Source organism: Momordica charantia (genome assembly GCF_013281855.1).
Source record: "Momordica charantia cultivar OHB3-1 chromosome 7 unlocalized genomic scaffold, Mcharantia_2.0 BLBB01000007.1, whole genome shotgun sequence".
In the NCBI taxonomy this organism is placed as follows: Eukaryota; Viridiplantae; Streptophyta; class Magnoliopsida; order Cucurbitales; family Cucurbitaceae; genus Momordica; species Momordica charantia.
Window position 1 is genome coordinate 11,723,550 of NW_028275165.1, and position 22,603 is coordinate 11,746,152.

The following is a 22,603-nucleotide window of genomic DNA, read 5'->3' on the forward strand; positions in this document are numbered from 1 at the left end:
ATTAGCATTTAACGCCACAAAATCAGCACGTTAGAGACCATTTAGCATACATTAACGCACGCACACGCCCCTTGTCTACTTACCCACAACCGCGTCCTTAAGTTTTGCGTCGACCTCACACCTAAGCACTAAAACAGAAAAATACAGCACGTTACGTACACTATTTAGCCTTCGAAATCAATTCTAAAAGGGTTCGAATGACTCATTACCACCAAAACCGACTTCGTATAGATGTGGGTCACCTAGATCTAGCTCGCCAAGGTGTGGGTAGCCTAAATCGAGCTTCGAACGGATGTGGGTCACCGCCAAACGTCCTAAACACTGCTGTAACGTACAAATCCCGTCGCTGGAGTTGTTGTTCGTCGGATCGTAGCAGCAGGTCGCCGCTGGTTCGCCGCTATACAACCCGTTCGCCGTGCGCCGCTGCGGATCTGGTCCGTCGCCGTGTGCCGCCGCGAGGAGGAGCGGTGCTGGTTCGTTGCAGATCACCGGGGAACGCGCCGCTGCTGCTGCAGACCGCCGGGACGTCGGGGAAGTCGCGCCGCCGGTTCGCCGCTATAACAGTTCGCCGTGCGCCGCCGCGAGGAGGATGCTGGTTCGTTGCAGACCGTCGGGACGTCGGGGTCGCGCCGCCGCTGCTGCTGCTACAGATCTGGTCGCCGGTGTACAAGAAGAAGAAGGGGGGGGGGGGGGTGACGGCTAGGGCAAAAGGAAGAAGGAGAAGAAGAAGAAGAAATCCCTCCTTTTTTTGTTTTCTTTTTCCCTTTGTTTTAAAACCAAATTAACCCAATGGAGGCCCAACAAGTCCAAGCCCAAAAGATAAGAAATTCATCCCCTCTTAAACAAGACCCACCACACGGAGTCCGGTAAATATTAATTTAATTGGAGTTTAGAGCCCGATAAATATAGATAAATTTAGTTAACAATCAATTTAAAATTAAATGAAAAATCTCCTGATTCGAGACTAACTAACCTGAGGGACTCAGGGCGTTACAGTAATTGTATCTTGATACTATTGTGAGTTTTTCGTTCCTGTACCTAAGTAATTGTGTTAGATTGCTTAGAAGGTAAAAAGCTTTTGTTGGGATCTAGGGAATATTTTTTGGGAGAGCTTATTGTAATCCAATTCTTGACAATATTAGTGAATTTTACCAACATCTGAGTGGAAGACTGGATGTAGCCCGTAGTGGTGAACCAATATAATTTTGCTGTGTCGTTTTGTTGTGTTCACAGTTTCTTCCTTATTTGCATATTGTGGTGTATGTTTGATATTTCTGTGGAAGGAGAAATTATTTAAGGCTATCAATTTCCTAACAGTTTTGTGGCCTAAGAATTCAAAGGATCCAAAGCCTTATTTCATGACAATTCTGGAACCCAACTCTTATCGGACTGCTTTCTCAAACTCTGTTGAGGTGGGCTGGTTGAGGTAGGCGAGGTAGGTTGGTTTTTTATTACATTGCGTATGTGAATTCTGTCGTTTTCCCAAATAAGTTGGATCTCTCATGGAAAAAAAAAAGAGAGAATTCATTTATTGATGTAAATTTAAAGAGATTATAGATCAAGAGATTTTAAAGTATCTCTTCTGATAGGAAAAATTGTATCTAAAGTTAAAAGATATTTTAGGGTGTGTTTAGAAAATCACTTTTGCCACGTCAAAATCACTTTCTTTTCCATTAACGATGTTTAGCAAATTAAAAAATTGATTTTAATAAAACGTAAAATCACTTAAATTTTATTTTTAAGGTATCACTTGGATGGTAATTTTGGAGAATCTATTCTAGTTAAATCCCTTGTTCTAAAATCACTAATTCATCATCCCTCCCAAACATATCCTTATTCTTCTACTTTCAAATTACTTCCAAGTGGATGAATCCTGCATGATTGCATGGTATACAATATTCTTTTAAGGTGTGAGAGTCACTGAAGCACAATTGCCTCTATTGGGCTTTAGAAAGTAGGCTATTATTATTTTTTTTCTTCAAGACTTAAATAAAATTTTATTTATACATGTAAAGATGGTGTTATGAATGAAAAGAAAGAAGTGAGGTGCTTTCAAGGGTTTTTTTATAGGTAAACATGCTTTTCAAAATTTCAATAGTGTACTCTTTTGGTTGTTCATTGGGGTGAAAAAAGTCCAACCGACTTGAAAAATCGATCTGAACCAATCCGGTCCGGATCAATTCTGATACGACCCGACCGAAACATAACCGGTTCGGTTGCTTTTTAACCCAATAGGGTTTCTTCGGATTGCAGTCCAACGACCCTCGACTCTCGTCTCTCGACTCCATAGTCGACCATTGCATTCGAGCTCGCACTCCGGCACTTATCCGATCGCAATCGGCGATTGCAGGAAAACGCTCCCTCTCACTGTTTGCAATTGCTAGAATCCAGAGCCTCATCGCTAGTTGCAGGAACCAGATGAACCTCTCCTATCTCTTACGGTATTTTTCCATCAAATCTCGCATTCCCGATTATTTTCGCTGTAGGATAACTAAATCTGTGAACTCGATTGCGTAGTACTTTGATGAATAATGAAAGCTGTGGCTGCCATTTTGATTGAGGGTTTCATGTATTTATAATAGGTTCCTGGTGGGAATTGGCATGAATCAATTCTGTGCATTTACGGTTTTTATCACAGCTTAATTTGCATTCTCTGCTTTGTGTGTTGATTTTTGATAGATGAGATTCTAAAGGCAAAAGCGTCACTGTAGAGTTGTGAGATTTGAAAGAGATCTACTTTTGTAAGTTCTTTGATGTGGGTCATGTCTATTTATAGACAATTAATGTTTGGTAAGCTTTGTGGACGTTAAATTGGTTAATATAATGATAAAAACTTGAAACAGATCTATATCTGAAATGAAACTGGGCAAATCAGCAACCACAATTTCCCTATAGTCTTTCATCGATTTACTGATTGTCATGATCCAGTTTTTGTATGATAAGATGGTGGACTAATGTGTTCCATAACTCTATTATTTCAAAGATGTAAGTTGTTAAGCTGATACATTTACAGTTGGTTTAAATACTTATTTTGGTCTCTATACTTTTGGTTTTGGTTCATTTTGATCCATGCACTTTTTAAGGTTCAATTTGGTCTCCGTAATTTCAACTTTTGTTCATTTTAGTAGTCAAAAGTTCAATTTTTTCTGTGTACTTTTAATTTTTATTCATTTTAGTCATTGTACTTTCAAAATGTTTGTTTTGGTTGGTTTCTATACTTCTAAGAGGTAATCAAATTGGTCCCTATTTGTAAAATTGAACACAAGTTTTAGACACTATTTTTTTTAGATAGAACTTTGTCTACATTTCAAAAAAATAGTTATAAAAATAAAAGTGAAGGGACGATAACATTTTGAAAGTATAAACAAAAACCAAAATAATAGTTTAACAAAAAAATATAAATACACGTTAAAAGTCTCGAAAATAATTAGACATTACTTATTAGAGCTTGAAAATCATATGTCGGATTTGATAAATCAACTGCGAAAAACGGTAAAAGCTGTAGTTAGGTAACAAGCACCATCTGTTGAATTTTCCACCCATAACTCAGAATGTACAAGCTGGAAAGGGTGTGAACTTCAAGATATACAGTTGTAAGATTCAAATAATCCATAATTATGATTATAATCTAGCATGTTCTTTAGTTTAACAGCATGTTGAAACTCTGCTGTTCAGGTTAGTGAACGAAATCTTGATGTTGTAGTTTTTTGGCATTGGTTACATTTTCATATTTCCTTATTTGAATTTGTACCTTTTTGTCTTGCCATGAAATTATTGATTGTTATGGCCTTAGATTAGACCTTATATCTTTTTTTTTTTGAAAGTAAACTATTTCATTGATAAGATGAAATATGAATACAAAAATGTAGAGGCCAATAGTTGGGAAATATCTGTAGGTAGAGCAACCGACCAGCAAAAAAGAAAAAGAAGTTTGTTCCATAAGCTAGAGGCCAATTTATAGGAGACAAAAATGGGCCCAATTGGTTCACCATGTTGCTTGCATATGATACACTAGTGAGGGGAGATATTCATATCAGGCATTTGTCTTTGTAACTTGTCTTGAGTATTGACAGCTTAGAGTCTAGATTCCCATAGGAAGAACTTAATCTTCTTAGGGTAATGGTCCTTCCAACTAGCACTGTATAAGGAAGAGGAAACCTATGAAGTAGCGGATAATTGGATGTCTTTGAGGAGGGAAGAAGTAGTGAATTGATCGTGAGATTCCAATCTCCATATGACAACATCCCTGTTGGATGAGAGACGAGAGGAGGATAGATTGTGAAAAGAGAAGCTAACTCCACAATCTCGGCCTCCTTGAGATTCCTTGAATGTCCCAAGAGTTGTCATCATAAGACCAAAAATCCTGTGCAGCACCCGGTTTTCTGTTGTGTAAGGCAAAGAGGAGGGGTAAGTATTGCAAACGGGTTCATTATTGAGCCGAACATCATTCCAAAATTTAGGGAGAGAACCCGAGCCAAGTTTACAAGCGATTCATCAACGACTGGTGCTTGTCAATGTCTTGCCATAGTCATCTGGTAGATGCAAAGGTTCGGTTTGGGTTAAGATTTTGATGGTCTGTGATGGCATGTTTGGACACAATCATTTTTCTCCATAGGGCAGTTTCTTTCGTGAGAAATCTCCAACTCCACTTGGCAAGAATAGCCCTATTTTTATCCTTGATACAGCAGAGATCGAGCCCACCTTCTTCAATGGGTTTCAGAACTTGTTCCCATCTAACCAGATTTTTGCCCCCCTTGTTGTTTGATCCTTCCACAGAAAATTCTGAATGAGCTTTTCAAGTTCATTAGCAAGTCTAATTGGGATGGAGTAGATGGATAAGAAGTAGGTGGGAAGATTGGATAAAGTGACTTGTATGAGGGTCAGCCTTAACAAGCACGAACACTTCATGTTGGGTAACGTGTCCGTGCCAGACACTCCGACACTAATCGGACACATATTGGACACTTGGTAGCTTAATAGATGTGTGTTACACACTAGTTGTAATAAGTGAATATACATTCGACACTTGTTAGGCACATATAAAATGCTTGTTAAGCATAAGAAATAGACATAAATAGTATTGTAGGACAAAATAAAAAACTTTTAGGGTAAAATATATCAAACTCACTTTTTTATACCTGAAAATGTATAAGTTCATTGGCTTTGAATTTCCTTCCTAAAAAAATAGTATATTTTAATAAACGTGTCCTTGTCGTGTCCGTGTCTTAGATTTTTGGGAAATAATGTATCACCATGTCCGTGTCCTATCTGTGTCTCGTGTCTGTATCCATACTTCTTAGTGAGCCTTCTTCCTTTCGAGATAAGAGTGTGTTCCCATGAGCTAAGTCTTTTCCTTACTTTTTCCAACAGAGGTCCGAAAAGGAAACTATTTGTTGCTTACCGTGGAGAGGGAGGCCTAGATAGGTGGTGGGCCAAGATCCTTTTCTGCAATCAAATTTGGATACCAAGAACTCAAGAACTGAATTTTCCAAATTGATGCCTAATACTTCTATTTTTTTTTTTTTTTTTTTTTTTTTTGGAGATGGAGTTTAGTCCAGAAGCTTCCTCAAAGGACTTGATGAGGCTGAAAAGGTTTGCTAACATTCTATTGTCCATGGTAGAGAAGAGAATAGTGTCATCAGCAAATTGAAGATGATTTATCTGAATAGGAGGGCTCCATAGAGAAAATTCTTCAATCAACCTGGAGGAGGCTTCTTGAGACAAGAGCCTACTGAAACAATCCACAATAAAAATAAAGAGGAAGGGTTAAAAGGGATACCTTGCCTTAAATCCCTAAAGGCCTTGATCTTACCTCCTAAGTTTCCCATTGTGGGTGAAAGGGGATCCTTAGGTCGCTGGTTTGAATCCGGCAGGTCGGACTTTTTATTTTTTTATTTTTTATTTGCCATTCCTTTTTTCCCCACTCTTCTTATTTTATTATTTTATTTTTGTATTTTTTTGAGAAATAAGTGCATTAAAAACTAAGAGTAAGATCAGTTTTTGAACAACGTTGGATTGGAAAGCCAGGAAGGGGAAATTATCGATCCAATTCCACTCCTCCGAGAGAGCACTGTTCATCGGCTTTGTTGCATACTGTTAATTTCTCTTCTCATCCACGGGCCCAAATAAAGTTTAGTTAGGTCAGAATCCTGTGTTGTTCAATACATGAATTACTTCAAGTGAATCGGATTCCAAGTAAATGGTTGTTTGTAAATTGTAATACTCTGCAAATGGCCAAGATTTCAAGGGTTTCAACATCGCTTTTGTCTCTGATGTTGCAGCACGCCTCGCTAATTGCCACCTCCATTGCTTTCTCCAGCGTCGGGCACTGGGAGCTTGAGCAACATTCTAGCAATCAAAGTATTCTCTACATAAATGGTGGGTAACAAACAATTCTTGTCTCTTTTGATCTTTGCTTCTTCTGAAGTTGTTTATCCGAGTCGTCTTAATCTGCTGCCTGAATAATTAGTAGATCGTTGCTAATGGAGTTCATTTGTTTTAACTTAGCGATGTTCGATTTAACTCATTTTTTCTAGTGAAATTAATGGTGCTAATGGATATGGTAATTCGAGATTCACAATGTTTTGCTGATTTCTTCATAGTATCTTTTTTTGTCTCATTTTCTATCGTGATTTTCTATCTATATGTGAAAACTCAGGCAAACACTTTACGCTTGTATTTGACGTGCATACGTAACACTCTTGAGGCTGCGATGTGCCTTCAGGTATATCTGTCATGTTCTTGTTTCAATTTAATTCTGGTTATGAGTGCGATTATTTGCAGTTTGTTATATTATTTTTCTAATTGAACTTATTATGTTCTGTAAAATAGTTTGTCCTTGATAATCTGAGAGCTAGGTTAACTGACTTTTCATTCTATGGATTATTAGCATTACAACATGAAGGATTCATGTAAAGCCAAACACGTTGTTTGTATTTGTTTCTTGCAAGTGAACATACATTGAGGTGTAAATGAGTGGTAATACTTCTTTTTGCATCAATAGGTTTTTTGAATTTCCATCCAAAAGTGCAAAAATTCATTAAATAACTTTAAGTTGTTGATAATAAATCTAGAGAGTGCTATGCTTTTAGTATTGTTAGTCTCGAAGAGATCGAAAATACTTTCTAATTTGTACTTGTTGAAGGAGAAAGAAGTAGTTCAACTCTAATGATGGGTTATTTCTCCCTCTTACACTTACATTATTCGTCTTGGAGAAACTTCATAGACAGCCAGGTGGCTTAAGTGGCCGAACTTGAATATCCCTCCAATTCAACATTGTGTGCATTAAGAGTAATGAATATCAGTGTTCTAAAGTAGTAAGTACATTGAGTTGAGAGTGAATGAAATTTAAACCTATGCGCGGCTAGTTATATTTCTAACTCCACTGCTACTTCTTGAAATCATTGATTACTTTGGATATTGTGAGAGTCCTAATAGGGGTATATAGGGAGTATTGTTAGTATGTAGGAAAGAGGCAATATGGTAATTAGTTAGGGTAGGTAGGTTATAAATAAGGGTGGTAGGGGAGAAGGAGAATATCTTGGAGAATAGTTTTGTACAAGGAACTTGAGAGATCTCTTTGGGAGAGAGATAGCCCTCTCAAAAGGCTATCGATATTGTAATTACTCTTTTGAATTGCAATATAGTGTCCTAGTTTGTGTTTGGGATCCTAACAGATATTTGCTTTCTTTCTAGTATAAATATCCCGGGTTGTCCGACTTACTTCAACATATATATAATGTGTGATTTTTCAAACTTTCTTCTTTCCACATGATTGCAGAATTTTCCTTGTCAAGAAGTTGAAAGACATAACAAGCCGGAGGTTGAACTAAAGTATGGTTTTGTCTTCTAGTTAATTTTAAAACCTCTTACTATAATTATTTTAGAATTTAGATATATCTTGTTTGTGAGCCACTGATGATCCGAGTTGCTTGGTTAATGATTTCATTCATAAGCACAATTATGAACATTCTTGAGGTCACTTTATGAAAAATCATGACACAGCCTTACGAAGTTTATAAAAAGCAACTGAACTAATGAACCTTTAATCTTTGGGATATCTGTTAGGTGTTCGCTTATCAATATTGCATAAGGGGTGTAACATTGTGATTACCATTCTTTTCAACAAATCATATTCGGCTACTTCTTAGCTTTGCTGTTACGTGTTAAGTCTTTTAATTTCATTTTCTCATTGGTCGGTTTATTTAAGCTTAAGCCTCAGCTTGTATTGGTTAGTTGAACATGCTGTTGGTAGTTGGTTAATGGCTAGCTTGTATTGGTTAGTTGAACATGCTGTTGGCAGTTCGTTGATGGCTACCTGTCCTAATGACTTGTATAGATACCTACCATGCTACTAGGCAGGTAGATAATAAGAACTAATTTTTAGCAAGGCTAAGTACAACATTCTCCAAATAGTATTAGTTTCTTGTTTATACCATGCTAATTATTTTCTTGTTTCTCTTCCTTACAGGACTAGCCCGGAACTTATTCTTAATCCTGTAAGATTCTTTTACAATTTAGATGACCTATTTGACAGTGGCCATTTGCATCGTTAAATGTCATTATGCTTGTGAATTTACTAATGCCTTTTTTTTTTTCCTTTTAATTGGAGAACCATGTTCATGCAAAGAACATTCTTAAGAGTTGGGAGTAGTCGGGGAATGAGTTTTATATATCTGTGATATGTTGATGGACATCTATGATCTCGCTTCAATGTTTTACTCTTGTAGATCTCAATATGTAGAAATGAGTCGGAGAAGTGTTTGATTGAGACATCTATAAACTCACTTCGTATCAGTCTCAAGGTAATTTTATTTTCTTCTTACTTTTGATCTTTTGGCAATAGACTTGAAGGGGAGTTTTGAGGAATTTTGTTTATATGCTTTGGTGAGGTTGATAAGGCGATAAAGAGATAGGTACCTTTGTCCTGCTCCTGCAAGGCCCTTTTTATCGGCTTAAAATTCTCCTTTGAATTGGAGCTAGTACTTCAGAACTTTCTCATGGATTGAGTTGAATTCTTAATATTGGAGTCAGTAGCTTGATTCTCAACTAGTTATAGGAAAGGAACCATCGGGCGCCGACCCTAACGGCTAAGAGGGGTACTTCATAGTTGTCTATTATTGGTTCTTGGTCATCTTTTTAATAGTTCATCATTGGTTGGGTTCGTCCTAAAGGTTTAACTTCAACCTTGAAGGGCATATTTACAGTCATATTTCCCATTCCATCTATTCCATTACTTAGGCTAATTCCTTTGATTCTGTCTTGCTTGTCTGAAATACTGCTGAATATCTGAGATATTCATCACAAATCACCACACCTTGTTTGCAAATATCTTATACTTGAACTCTTTCTTGTGCATAGGTTAAGCAAACAGATGAACTGGAGAACATTTTAACTAAAAAATTCCTTCGATTTTTGTCAATGAGGGCAGAAGCTTTCCAAGTTCTAAGACGAAAACCTGTACAGGTATTCTCAGTTCTGAACCATGAAGTTGACTTTATGCTTAAATTTAATAAAATATATTCAAGAGATTGGTTGAGAGAAAATGGTACGGTGAGTTCTAGGTTCATCTTTGTGATATAAAGAGATAAAAGAGGCGTTCTTCAATTTCTTTTATTATCAGAGTGGATGGAACAATAAAAAACTGTACCTATAATAACATATGGATAAACCTTTTATTGATGACTATTTGTGTCTCTCTTTTTCTTTTCCTCAAAACTGAAGTGAATAATAGTGTGAGCCTCTAGTATCATGAATCCTGTCACATGTAATAGTGTTTTTCAGAAAATAATCTTTTATTTCCTCTTTCTTCATTTGACAGGGATATGATATTAGCTTTCTCATAACAAACTATCACTGTGAGGAGTTGCAGAAGCAAAGACTCATTGATTTCATTGTACAATTCATGGAGGCAAGAATTTTATCACCATCGCATAAAGTTTTTCGGATTTTTTTTAACTCGATTGCATCTTGTTCAACTTAAGCTTCTACATGATTTTTGCTCCTGTCGTCCTACTATCCAATCTGCTCTTCTTAATTTACCTGTTCGAACAAATTAACCGTACTTTATGGATACTGTTTTCTTTTCTAGGCTAGCCACGGACATGCATTATTTCAGAAGCTTTTTTGAGCTAGTACAATAATCTTGTCTTCCATGTCCAGGATATTGATAAAGAGATCAGTGAACTTAAAATGTCCGTGAACACTCGAGGAAGGCTCGTAGCGACAGAGTTTTTAAAGCAATTTATTTGACGTCTCTAGTATAATACTAGTATCTAGGTAAAACTTCGACTCTCTCTGAGCATTTTTTTTTGAACAAGAAACAAACTTCCCATTGAATTAATGAAAAGGAATGACAATGTTCAAAGATAAAAACTCTCGAAAGAGTGACTCTCTGAGCATTTCCTCGAGGTTATTCTGTTTTTGCTTGTTGTGCATATCCTTCTACAGAAACATTTGTATCTTTTGCATCATTACCAAAAGGTCCTGTGGCCTTTACTTTTTGAAAACTTTCCTGTACAAGCAATCTAAAATTAATGCCTATAGTAAGAAGTTTCCAAATGATGTATACAAATTATTCATCCCTACGGATGAATTATAGGTAAAAAAAAGTCAAACTGGAACTTTCAGTTTCTGGTTTCCACTGATTGAGGAAGGGGTATTTTGCAATGAACAATATCATACACTTTGGAGATATGTACCGATTTATAATTCTATTTGATAGAGGAAAAGTAGATACAAAGATGAAAATGATTTATTCGATGCTATGGATGACTGGTTTTGGAGGAAGTGTTTCGTATTTGTAGGTTAGTTCAGTTTATTGATCTTTGCTTGTGCCTATTTTGCCATAGGAGGTTGGTTTACAGGTACAATTTTTGTTACTTCATGTAAGCGACAAAATGCCTTGGGGAGTTGAAAATAATTGTAGATCTATTGAATTTCAAATAGGTACACCTTTCAAACTGCACTATTTGATAGAGGAAAGGTAGATGGCAACTAAATCTGCTAGAAGAGAACCTTTTAGGGGTCGTTCAAAACGACAGACTTGCAAGGAGTAGAGTTGAGTTTGTTCAAGTGAAGGATTTAAAAACTCCAAATTTGACTAGTAAATTCACTTTTCAACTCGTCCAATTTACTATTCAACTCTCCCAAATTAATACTCAACTCCTTATTTTATTTTATTTTATCTATTTTCTCTTTTTTCAAGAGGATCCCGCATCAAATCATACATTTTTTTTCTTATCTCTCTTCTCACAATGTGGTCACATCATTTCAAATTTGGTGTGTCCCACCATTTTTTTCTTAAAAATAAAAAAAGAAATTTGATTTTGATGGGTTATACCATTTCTTTCTTATATTCTTTTTTTTTACTATCCTTCCTTTCTCCCATTTCTCTCTTCTAATTTTCAATTATTTAATTTTTTTTACAATTTAATTGTTTCGGTTTTACTTCCCCACGCACAAGTATACATATGGAAATTTTCTAAATTTTAATGCAAATATATTTTTTATTTCATAGATGTATATAATTTTCAATTATTATAGATTATATGAATTATAACTCAATTTTATGTATACGTAGTTTTTTTTTAAAAGATATGTATATGTTGTTATATCTTGATATAAAAGAAATTTTAAAATGTCAAATTTAAATAATTAAATTTAAATATATGATGAAAACAAATTAATTAAGTAGTTAATAATCTTAATTTTTATTATCTCTTATACATGTTTAAATAATTATAGCTTGTAAAAATATATAATTTTAAACGAGGACCTTAAAATAGGAGTAATAGTTTATTATGAATTTATAAAGATCAAAATAGAACAAATATTAAAATAAAATAATATATATTTTTTAAATTAGTCATTTTCAAAATAACAAAATAAATTGCATTGTTTTTGAACTTATTAAAATAAAATCTAAATTAAAAAATATATAATTTAAAATCTATAAAATAGATATATAATATTCAGTTTGAGTTTAGTTCGTTAAAATAATATAAATATGTATGATTTTACTTTTAATATAGTGGTTTTAAAAGCTATTTTATTTTCAAGGTAATTAAATTAAAATAATAACAAATATAAAAAAAATAAAGTAATGTTTATCATTGTTTAAATAGAATTTTAATGTTATGCAATAAAAATAAATGAAATGAATAATATATAATTGTAAACGTAACCCATTTAGTTAAAGAAAATTATCATAAAATAATATAACTTAACATTTAAATTTTAGAATAAATTTTAAATGAAATTTATTAGAATCTAACTTTAATGGTAATTTTAACAAAAAAAAAAAGAAGGAAAAAAGAAAAACATAAATCCAATTTACTAAACTTGGACTTTTGATTTTTTTGGATTGTATCCAAAATTCATAACTAAATTAAATGCGCTAAATGCATATAAAATTTCTTTTTTTTTTCACTTTTTTGTATTTTATTTTAAGGAGTAGATAACTATTTTCGGATATAATGTCACATTGGTCCTTAAACCAAACATAGAAAATCAACAAAGATAACCATCTAACTGCTATAATTAGAAGATTAAAATGACAACTAACCTTGTCCTACTTCTGATCAAAATTGAATTCAAATTCCCACCTTTACTTGTACTAAAAAAAATCTCCTCTAAAAACACTAGAATAAACGCACCCGTAAGCCAAGCATGTGTTGCCTAATAGCATTTTGCACCGATGATTATGGTTAGTTTAGGGTTCGTTTGCCTTTAAGAACGATTTTTGTTTTTTTTTTTTGCGTATTTTTAGTTTTCTGTTTTTTAAAAATAAAAAACAGTTATCAAACATAGTTCTTTGTTTTTATAAAAATAAATAATTACCAAACATGTTTGGTAATTATTTTTCGTTTTCGTTTTTAAAAAATAAAAAAATAAAAAATATATACAAGAGAGAAAATTCGAAGTAGGTACCGATGTCAATAGTGTGGGGGTGGAAGAGAGGATACGCTTTCCCATTTTCATGTTCGTGAAAATTTTTAGTCCCCCATCTTCAACTTATTTTTTGGTTTGGGAATCCATATCCAAGTTAAAGAATTCTTATTTGCGAATGCGATATTCACAAGAAAAATTACTGGTTTTATAATTAATTATAATTATTTTTATAATTCACAAGATAAAAAGTGTAATAAATATATATTAGTTATTTTTAGAATTATTGTCAAAAAAAGTTATTTGTAGAATTATTATTTATAAGTATAAATAATTAGTTTTAAAAAAATTTAATATTTTATCACAATCTAGTACAATAAAATATAATATTAATTATTTAAAAATTGAATTGGGAACGGAATTGGGATATGCATTTCCTTTTGTGTGAGTGAAAATAAAGTTTAGAGAGATGGAAATAAACTTCTGAAAGAGAAATTTTAGAGATAAAAAAAAGGATTTAGGGAAAAAAATTAGTGAAATGAAAATTAAGAACAAAAAAAAATTCTAGAGAAAAAGAGTAAACTTGAGAGGAAATGACATGTTAAAGAAAGAAAAATAAAATAGAAAAGTAAAATAGAAAGAGAGAAAAGTTATAGTGAGAAAAAAATTTAAAGATAAAAACAAGATTTAAAATATACTTTTAGAATAAAAGTAAATAGATACAAAGAAAAATAAAAGTTATAGTGTGTTTGGGGAGAGAATACCCTGGACACGTGGAAGATAGCTATTGGTGCTCCAAGACGACTCATGAGGCATGACCAGCTCGAACCGCTGAGATTGCCAACACTAGCGTTGGCAGGTGCCAAGTATGAGGGCCGAGGTGCGACATTGTCAGCGGCGTGATTATCGGGTGTAACCGTCGGTCCCGAGATTACTAGGTGTAACCGGCGGTTTCGAGATCACCGAGTGTAACCGTCGCGAGATTAACGGGACTACCACCCATAAGTAGAGGACCTCACTCCATGATAAGGTACGATGATTTCTGACCTCGGACTAAACTTGGAATCCGACCTATACTGACTTGATCGTCGGAGTGCTCACTTTTTTGTGCAGGTCCGCCTAAGTGTTCAAAACGGTCCGAGACCGAGTTCGAGCTGTAATCAGAAATACACTGTTGTGCATATCCTTGCATAAACATTTGGCGCCGTCTGTGGGGATATATCGACAATCTAAGTCATCCAAATTCTTCTAAATCAACACGCGAGCGAAAATGGTTCAACCAGCAAACTCGACCAATACAGCAGATCGAAGGACTCTAGCTGCCAGCGATGCCCACCAGAGGGAGGTCGGAGCAGCAGTGGCACGACGGCCCAGCAACAGAACCCCTCCGCAGGTCGGCGCGAATCACCGCGCCTGTTCTACCACTTGCGCACCCAAGGACATCCAAGGCCACCCGTGGCCGAGGTGGGACCTCTAAGAAGCGCGCCCGGGGTTCAGCCCCGGCTCCAACAAGTGAGAACTTTGACGCACTCCAGAGAGAAATGGAGGCAATGCGCACGCAAATGCGGTCCATGGAGGAAATGTATAACGAAATGATACTAACTGCAGGCGTAGGGTCCCGATCTGAAAATCGAGTGACGCGCGTTGACATACGCGAGCGAAGGGGTTCCCACCTCGGCCCAGTCGAGGAGGAACATCCCGAAGACAACGAGAGTGAGGGACACACTCGCCAGAGGGGGGACCTCCGTGAGCATCTCAACAGAAAGAGAGGCTCATCCCTCCGAAAAGGACAGTCACCATCCCGCTCACACAGGAGCTCCAACCAGCAGGCTGAATCCTCTCACAACCCAGCAACTCCCGCAGGGGTGATCACAAGGGAGGAGTTCGACCAGCTGAGGGGCAAGCTCGATGCTCAGGTTGAGGCCTTAGAGGCCAAATGTGAGCAGAAAGAATGTCCACTGAACGATGGCGACCTGGGAGAATCGCCATTCACCTCGGATGTTTTGGAAGCACCGATCCCTCCGAAGTTTAAAGCTCCTACCGTGAAACCTTATGATGGGTCGAAGGACCCTAAGGATTACGTTGAGGTCTTTGAGGGCCTCATGGATTTTCAAGCGGCATCAGACGCAATCAAATGCCGCGCCTTTCAGATTGCGCTTACTGGCAGCGCGCGTTTGTGGTATCGGACACTGCCAGCCAGGTCGATCTTGACCTACTCTCAGCTGAGAAGGGAGTTCCTCGCCCAGTTCTCTTCTCGGCACTATGACAAAAAGACAACGACCCATCTCGCCACCATCAGGCAAAAGGAAGGTGAGACGCTGCGGGAATATGTCACCAGGTTCCAGGAGGAACAATTGAAGGTCGCACACTGCTCCGATGACTCGGCCATGTGTTACTTTCTCACCGGTCTAGCCGACGAAGCCCTCACGGTGAAGCTTGGAGAGGAGGCCCCGGCCACCTTCGTCGAAGTGCTACAGAAGGCGAAGAAAGTCATGGATGGACAGGAGCTCCTCCGAACGAAAACCGACCGACCAGAACGAAAAATCGACCGGGGCAGAAGTGGAAAAGATATAGAAAAGGCGGATCCCAAGTCCAAGGACAAGGGATTCTTCTCCAGTGGCCGAGCTGAGTATCGAAGGGCGGAGAACGGACCTACCAGGAGCCGACCTTACGAACGCTTCACCCCGACCACGATTCCAATTTCCGAGATCCTAACGAACATCGAGGAGTCCGGAATGGAAAAACTCCTCAAACGCCCTAAGAAGCTTCGGGGAGCCCCGGAGAGGCGCAACAAGGACAAGTATTGCCGCTTCCATCGGGAGCACGACCATAACACGTCGGATTGCTGGGAATTGAAGTGCCAAATTGAGGATCTAATTCAAGATGGCTACTTCAAGAAATTTGTGGGGAAGCCCGGGACCAGCTCGACAGAAAAAAAGGAAAAGAGGAAGCGTTCGCGGACGCCGCCCCGGCGCATTGACCGACCTGCGGTCATCAACACCATTTTCGGAGGGCCAAGCGGGGGCCAGTCCGGACATAAAAGAAAGGAGTTGGCTCGTGCAGCCAGGCGCGAGGTGTGCATCATCAGGGAGCAGAGGCCGACCTGCCCAATCACCTTCGACAGCGCAGACTTGGAGGAGGTCCACCTGCCCCACAATGATGCACTTGTGATCGCTCCCTTGATTGATCATGTGATGGTCAGAAGGGTGCTAGTAGACGGGGGCGCATCTGCTAATATCCTGTCGCTACCAACCTACCTCGCCCTGGGATGGACAAGGTCGCAATTGAAGAAAAGCCCAACACCGCTAGTTGGGTTCTCTGGAGAATCGGTCATCCCAGAAGGTTGCATCGACTTGCCGGTCACATTTGGGCAAGACAAAACCCAGGTCACCCAAATGGCCGAGTTCGTGGTGATTGACGGTAGATCGGCCTATAACGCCATCTTTGGGAGACCCATCATCCACTCATTCCGAGCCGTTCCCTCAACACTTCATCAAATTTTGAAGTATTCCACCCCCAATGGCGTGTGCACAGTCCGAGGAGAACAGACCGCTTCGAGGGAGTGCTATGCCTCCGCACTCAAAGGGTCATCGGTATGCGCCCTCGAAACTCACGCCAGTGGGGATGGGACGCTCAAGTCCGAGGCCGACCTGCCGAGAAGGGAGTTTTCCGCGCCCACTGAGGAGCTCGAGCTTGTTCCTCTGCTTAGTCTCGAGAAACAGGTAAGCATAGGAACTAAGCTAGGGGCCACCGACAGAGAGGAGCTAATCCACTTCCTCAGATCCAACTCGGACCTCTTTGCGTGGTCTCATGAGGACATGCCTGGTATTGACCCGAAGATTATGACGCATCGCCTCAGCATAGATCTGTCATTCCGACCTGTAAAACAAAAACGAAGACCTATAAACAAGGAGAAGAGTGATGTAATTGTTGAGAAAGTTAACAAACTTTTGAAAGCTGAATACATAAAAGAAATTTCGTATCCCGAGTGGCTCTCCAATGTTGTATTAGTTAAAAAATCTATCAGAAAGTGGAGAATGTGCGTAGACTTTACGAACCTAAATAAGGCATGCCCGAAAGATTGCTTCCCACTGTCGAGGATCCCTGGCACGAACTGCTCACCTTCATGGATGCTTACTCTGGGTACAACCAAATCAAGATGCATGTCCGAGATCAAGATCATACCGCATTCATAACAGACCAAGGTCTATATTGTTACAAGGTCATGCCCTTCGGTTTAAAGAACGCAGGAGCGACCTACTAGAGAATGGTGAACAAAATGTTCGCCAAGCAGATCGGCCGGAACATGGAAGTGTATGTGGACGACATGCTTGTCAAGAGCAAGCAGTCTAAGTCGCATCTTTCCGATCTGATCGAAGCCTTCGAGGTTCTAAGGACATATCAAATGAAGCTCAACCCAGCTAAATGTGCCTTTGGAGTCTCTTCGGGAAAATTCTTTGGTTTCATGGTGAACCACCGGGGGATCGAGGCCAACCCCGAAAAGATTAAAGCCGTGCTCGAGATGGAGGCGCACCCAAGACCCTGAAACAGCTTCAGCGCCTCAATGGCAGGATTGCAGCCCTGAACCGGTTTGTTTCAAGATCGACAGATAAGTGCCTTCCTTTCTTCAAAGTCCTACGAAAGAAAGGTCCATTTGAATGGACAGCGGAGTGCGAACAAGCATTTCAGCAGTTGAAGAGCTACCTCTGCTCGGCACCTTTGCTCGCCAAGCCCCTGCTACGGGACAAGCTCCAGTTGTACTTAGCAGTGTCTGACAGCGCCATCAGCTCGGCTCTAATCAGGCAAGAGGAAACGCGGCAAAGCCCAGTCTACTACACAAGCAAGGCTATGACCGAAGCCGAAACCAGATACCCTCAAATGGAAAAGTTGGCTCTCGCTCTAGTCACCTCGGCCCGACGGCTTAGACCATACTTCCAAGCCCATACTGTGGTGGTGCTCACTAACTTGCCCCTAAAGAACATCTTCCATAAGCCAGAAGCTTCTGGACGCCTGATGAAGTGGGCAATGGAGCAAGTGAGTACGACATCCAGTTCGAACCCAGAACTGCGTTGAAAGGACAAGCAGTGGCAGATTTCATAGACGAGCTCACACCACCTTCCGGGCTGAGCGAGTCCGACCTACCGTGGACAATCTATGTCGACGGATCCTCCAATGAGAAGGGGTGCGGGGCCGGGGTCCTCTTGCTCGGACCAGGAGGCAAACGATTTGAGTATGCCTTGCGGTTCGGCTTCCAGACTTCTAACAACGAGGCTGAGTATGAAGCATTAATTGTCGGTCTGCGAATTGCTAGAGCATTGGGGGCCTCTTGTGTTAAGGTCTTCAGCGACTCCCAGCTGGTTGTGAGCCAGATCAAGGAATAGTACCAAGCAAGAGACTCCCAAATGGAGAAGTATTTGGGCAAGGTCAGATCGTACCTTGCCCAGTTTCGAACTTACGAAGTAAGCCGGGTTCCCCGAGCAGTAAATTCTAACGCTGACTCCTTGGCCAAGTTAGCATCAGCATACGAGACCGATTTGGCCAGGTCGGTCCCCGTTGAGATCCTGGATAATCCCTCGATCTTGGAGCCAGATCTGATGGAGATTGGCGCTCCAGAGCCCTCATGGATGGACCCGATTGTGGACTTCATTAGGGACAATTCACCACAAGACCCCAAGGAGCGCAGGAAATTGGCAAGGCAGGCAGCTCGGTTCGTGGTCCGAGGAGGAGTGTTGTACCGGCGCGACTTTTCCCTGCCTCTACTGAGGTGTTTAACCCCTGAAGAGGGCCTATACGTCCTCAGAGAAATCCATGAAGGAGTATGCGGCAACCACTCAAGCGCCCGGCCGCTGTCAGCCAAGGTGATCCGACAAGGATACTATTGGCCGACCCTCAGCCAGGACGCCAAGAAGTTCGTTAGATATTGCGACAATTGCCAACGCTACGGAAATGTAATCCACCAACCTCCCGAGCTGCTTACCCCCATCTCGACCCCGTGGCCATTCGCGCAGTGGGGGGTAGATATTATTGGTCCTTTCCCTTTGGGCAAAGGCCATACAAAGTTCGTTGTAGTTGCTGTGGATTACTTCACAAAGTGGGTCGAGGCCGAGGCGCTCTCCCACATAACGGAATCCAGAGTCACGTCCTTCGTATGGACAAATATCATATGTCGCTTTGGTATACCGAAGGCCATTGTGACAGACAATGGGAAGCAGTTTGACAACGCAAAGTTCAAAGACTTTTGCAGCAAGCTTGGCATAAGTCACCTTAGCTCGTCCCCCGCACATCCTCAAGCAAATGGGCAGGTGGAGGCGGTCAACAAGATCATCAAGCGAGGCATCAAGCTTAGACTGGACTACAAGAAGGGCAGGTGGGCCGAAGAGCTACCTGAGGTTCTGTGGTCATACCGGACCACCCAAAGAGAATCGACGGGCGATACCCTGTTCTCCCTAGCCTTCGGCTCCGAAGTTGTAGTCCCGGTTGAGATCGGCATGCCATCTGACAGAGTAGAGCATTACGAGCCCACAGCAAATGGGGAAGAGCTGCTCCTCAACCTCGACTTATTGGAGGAAAGAAGAGCAATGACCCAGCTACGCCTGGCGGAATATCAAGGCAGAATGGCCAGACACTACAACGCCCGCGTTCGACCTCGAACCTTCCAAGTCGGACATCTGGTCTTAAGGAAGGTCCCAACCCATGTGGGTGCCCTTGACCCGACCTAGGAGGGGCCGTTTGAAGTCAAGGGAATAGTCCGACCTGGGACGTACACATTGGCCGATCTGAAAGGAGACATTCTCGTGCACCCATGGAACGCGGAGCACCTGAAGCGTTATTATCCTTGAAATGCCGAAATGGTTTTCAATGGATTTGTAAAAACTGTTTCAATAGGATTATGATCGGAATAAATGTGATGATTTAATTTCATGATTCCGAGTTCGACCAGAAATTAAATGGGGGCCACGGACTCCCACACGATCGCATTCCAGCAGTCGGTTAAAATTCAATCCTCCAAAACCTAAGGGTACGAGGTGCGATGTCAAAAATCCAGAGTTGGTGCAATGCATTGAATACTAGACGGAGATTCAAATTCAAACTTTCAAATTATTTTAATTGAAGGCGCGACCTCCAAAGTACGAGGTGCGAGGTGACATTGGCTCCAGCTTAAAGAAAAAGCAAAGAAAGGAAGGCAACAAAGTAAAAACAAATGAAAGCTTCTTTATTGAACGGAGAGCAGGGCCAAGGCTTATAGACCTTGCAGCTCTGCCCTGACACTTACAAACAAAGGAGAAGAGAAGAAAGACAGAGAAAGGCCTCATGAAGGATGATCGCCTAAGAGCCTGCTTGAGGAGCGCCCTCCTGAGTGGTGCCGACCTGGTCCTCTTCGAGATCGGAGTAGTCAGAGTCCAGATCTCTGACATACTTATCCACCAATGCTTGGGGGCCAGGGGTGCCGCTAGGCCCAGACGCCCACTGCTCGGCATACCTTTTCTTCAGACCACCGAGATCGATCTGAAGGTCAGGCATGTCGGAAGAAATGCCCTTCATGAGAAACTTGAAGCCCGCATCGGAGAAGTCTTTGGCAAATACATCGAAGTCAGGATGTTGCCTGAACGATTCCTCCAATAGGGCTCCATTGCTGAGACGTTCCTTCGCCGTTTCCAGCTCGGCAGTCACATGCTTCAGCTCCTCATCCTTCGCTTCAAGCGCCTGGAGCATGTCGTCCTTCTCCTTGAGGAGTTGGAACTTCTCCTTCTCCAAGGCCTTGGTGATAGCATGAGCAGCTCGGAGCTGGGCCTTGCGTCTGTCCTCTTCCTTTTTCAGCAGCTCGGCCTTGGCCTCCACCTCGGCCTTCAAAATGTCCACCTCAGAGTGAGCCTTCAACAGCTCATCCTTCATGGTGGAGGAAGCAGCCTCCAAGGCAGCAGAGAACTCCTTTTTCTCTCTCGCTGCCACAGCTTCCCTCCCATCCAGCTCGGTGATTACGCTTGTTTACATGCTTAAAAAGAAGGTTTTAGATGCTGTTTTTACAATGTTTCAGCTTTGTTTCAGATTTTTCTCGGTCGTTTGAGTTCCAATTCATGCAAAATTCATATATTATGGTTTGTGGTTGGCTTACATTGTATTTATGACATTTTAGGACCATTTGGGAGTGCAAATTAATCAAAAGAAGCAAAAAGACGAAAAAAGCTTCATGGGAGGCGCCAGACGCCTGCGTGCCTGCAGAAAAACAGTTTTTCTTCCAACTTTGCCCTTAATGAAACGCGTCTTCCAATGCGTTTTGGTGGTTCCAACCGATGCATACGTGTAGAAGAAGTGTTCCACTATCAGTTTGAGCACGATTTGGTCAGTCAAAAGAGTTGGAAATGGGTGATTCACCATCGTTTTAGGACCTACCTAACCAATTCTGCACAGCTATAAATTCCAGCAACTTCACCAAAATCATCAAGTCTTGCTTCCTTCTATTGATCATTTTTAGTGTTTCTTTGTTGCTTTCTAAGTACTTTTGAGTTGCTTTCATTAGTTTCTTTTGGTTTTTAAATCCCGAGTACTTTACATTCTTTTATTGATCTTTGTTTTGTTTCCATTTGTACTTAGTTATTTACTACTTATTCAAATATATAAAAATCTAGCACTTTGCTTATCTTCCCTTTGCCTTTACTTTATTTTTAGTTAAGAGAGTTGTGTTTTTGGAGGAAAGAGCATGTGACACTCTCCCTTGCTTGAAAGAGAAGGGCGAAGCTCTCAATCCCGATAAAAACTCTCCGTTAGTTAACTTTTGTTTTTCACACATGCATTCCACATTCAACCGTTTTACTTGCTGTATTTTCTTCAATATGTCTTTCTAAATTCCCGTCTCTAGCCCGGTTATGGATAGTTAGCCTTTTATGTCTAAAAAGGGTTGCTAAGAAGTAGTGTTTTTGCTTTCCATTCATTGCTCAACATGTTTTCCCAAAAAGTTAGGATTTAGAGAAGGCCACTGTAAGTCTTAACAAGTCAATACTGAAAAGGTTGCTTATTTGCATTGTTGAGTGGTTAAACCAAGGAGAGGAGCGCCTTAGACATAAGGGTTCCGCTTAAGTAGCCTAGACATAGGACCTTAACCCGAGGTTGCGACTATTTCCATCCTAAAACTAAGATATATCTCATAATAGACATATTAGGGAATGTCTTAGGACTTTGAACTTGCTTAGACATAAGTCAAGTGAGAAGCGTAGTCGTTGGTTTCTAAAGTAAAATGCATATTGTCCTTAGCATGTCCTTGATTCTTTGATGGCTAACTTGAAGTAATTCGGGCTAGGTTTTATCATTATAAGTCCAAATCCCAAATCCAAACCCATTATTTGTGACCACTTCCCATTTTACAAGAATCACTCATTCCAACATTCACTATTCTTTAAAACTTTAGAGTTTAGAAATTATTTAGAAGTCCTTGAGGATCGATACTTGGATACTTCATCCATTTTATATTACTTTGACAGGTGTGCGCTTGCATCTATATAATTGTTACCACGCTTAGTGCGTGCGTTCAGCATAAACGCCCAGTCAAGTTTTTTGCGCCGTTGCCGGGGACTTTAGTTTTAAAATTATTTTAAAATTCTTTTAGTTTTTATTTTTGTGAATTGTTGTTGGGTGTAATTTCCATCCACCATTTTTGTTCTATATTTTTGGTCGTTTATCTCACAAGGGTAAGTTAAAGTGCATGAGCACAAGATCTTTT

General features: G+C 40.0%; 1 protein-coding gene across 9 annotated transcripts; it reads left to right on the plus strand.

The window, feature by feature from the left end:
* Positions 1-2,238: 2,238 nt before the first annotated feature.
* LOC111024424 (actin-related protein 2/3 complex subunit 4) lies at positions 2,239-10,423 on the plus strand. Of its 9 annotated transcripts, XM_022302114.2 has the most exons (12): positions 2,239-2,441; positions 5,371-5,427; positions 5,543-5,873; positions 6,028-6,140; positions 6,282-6,378; positions 6,659-6,724; positions 7,781-7,833; positions 8,471-8,498; positions 8,730-8,804; positions 9,361-9,465; positions 9,821-9,910; positions 10,162-10,414. In XM_022302114.2, exons 5-12 carry the CDS (start codon positions 6,376-6,378, stop codon positions 10,249-10,251), a joined length of 510 nt encoding a protein of 169 aa, XP_022157806.1. In that variant the 5' UTR covers positions 2,239-2,441; positions 5,371-5,427; positions 5,543-5,873; positions 6,028-6,140; positions 6,282-6,375; the 3' UTR covers positions 10,252-10,414. The 9 variants fall into 9 exon arrangements, with proteins under 9 accessions (XP_022157806.1, XP_087982742.1, XP_087982741.1 ...); XM_088126616.1 differs by lacking the exon at positions 6,659-6,724; XM_088126615.1 differs by lacking the exon at positions 6,028-6,140.
* The last annotated feature ends 12,180 nt before the right edge of the window (positions 10,424-22,603 follow it).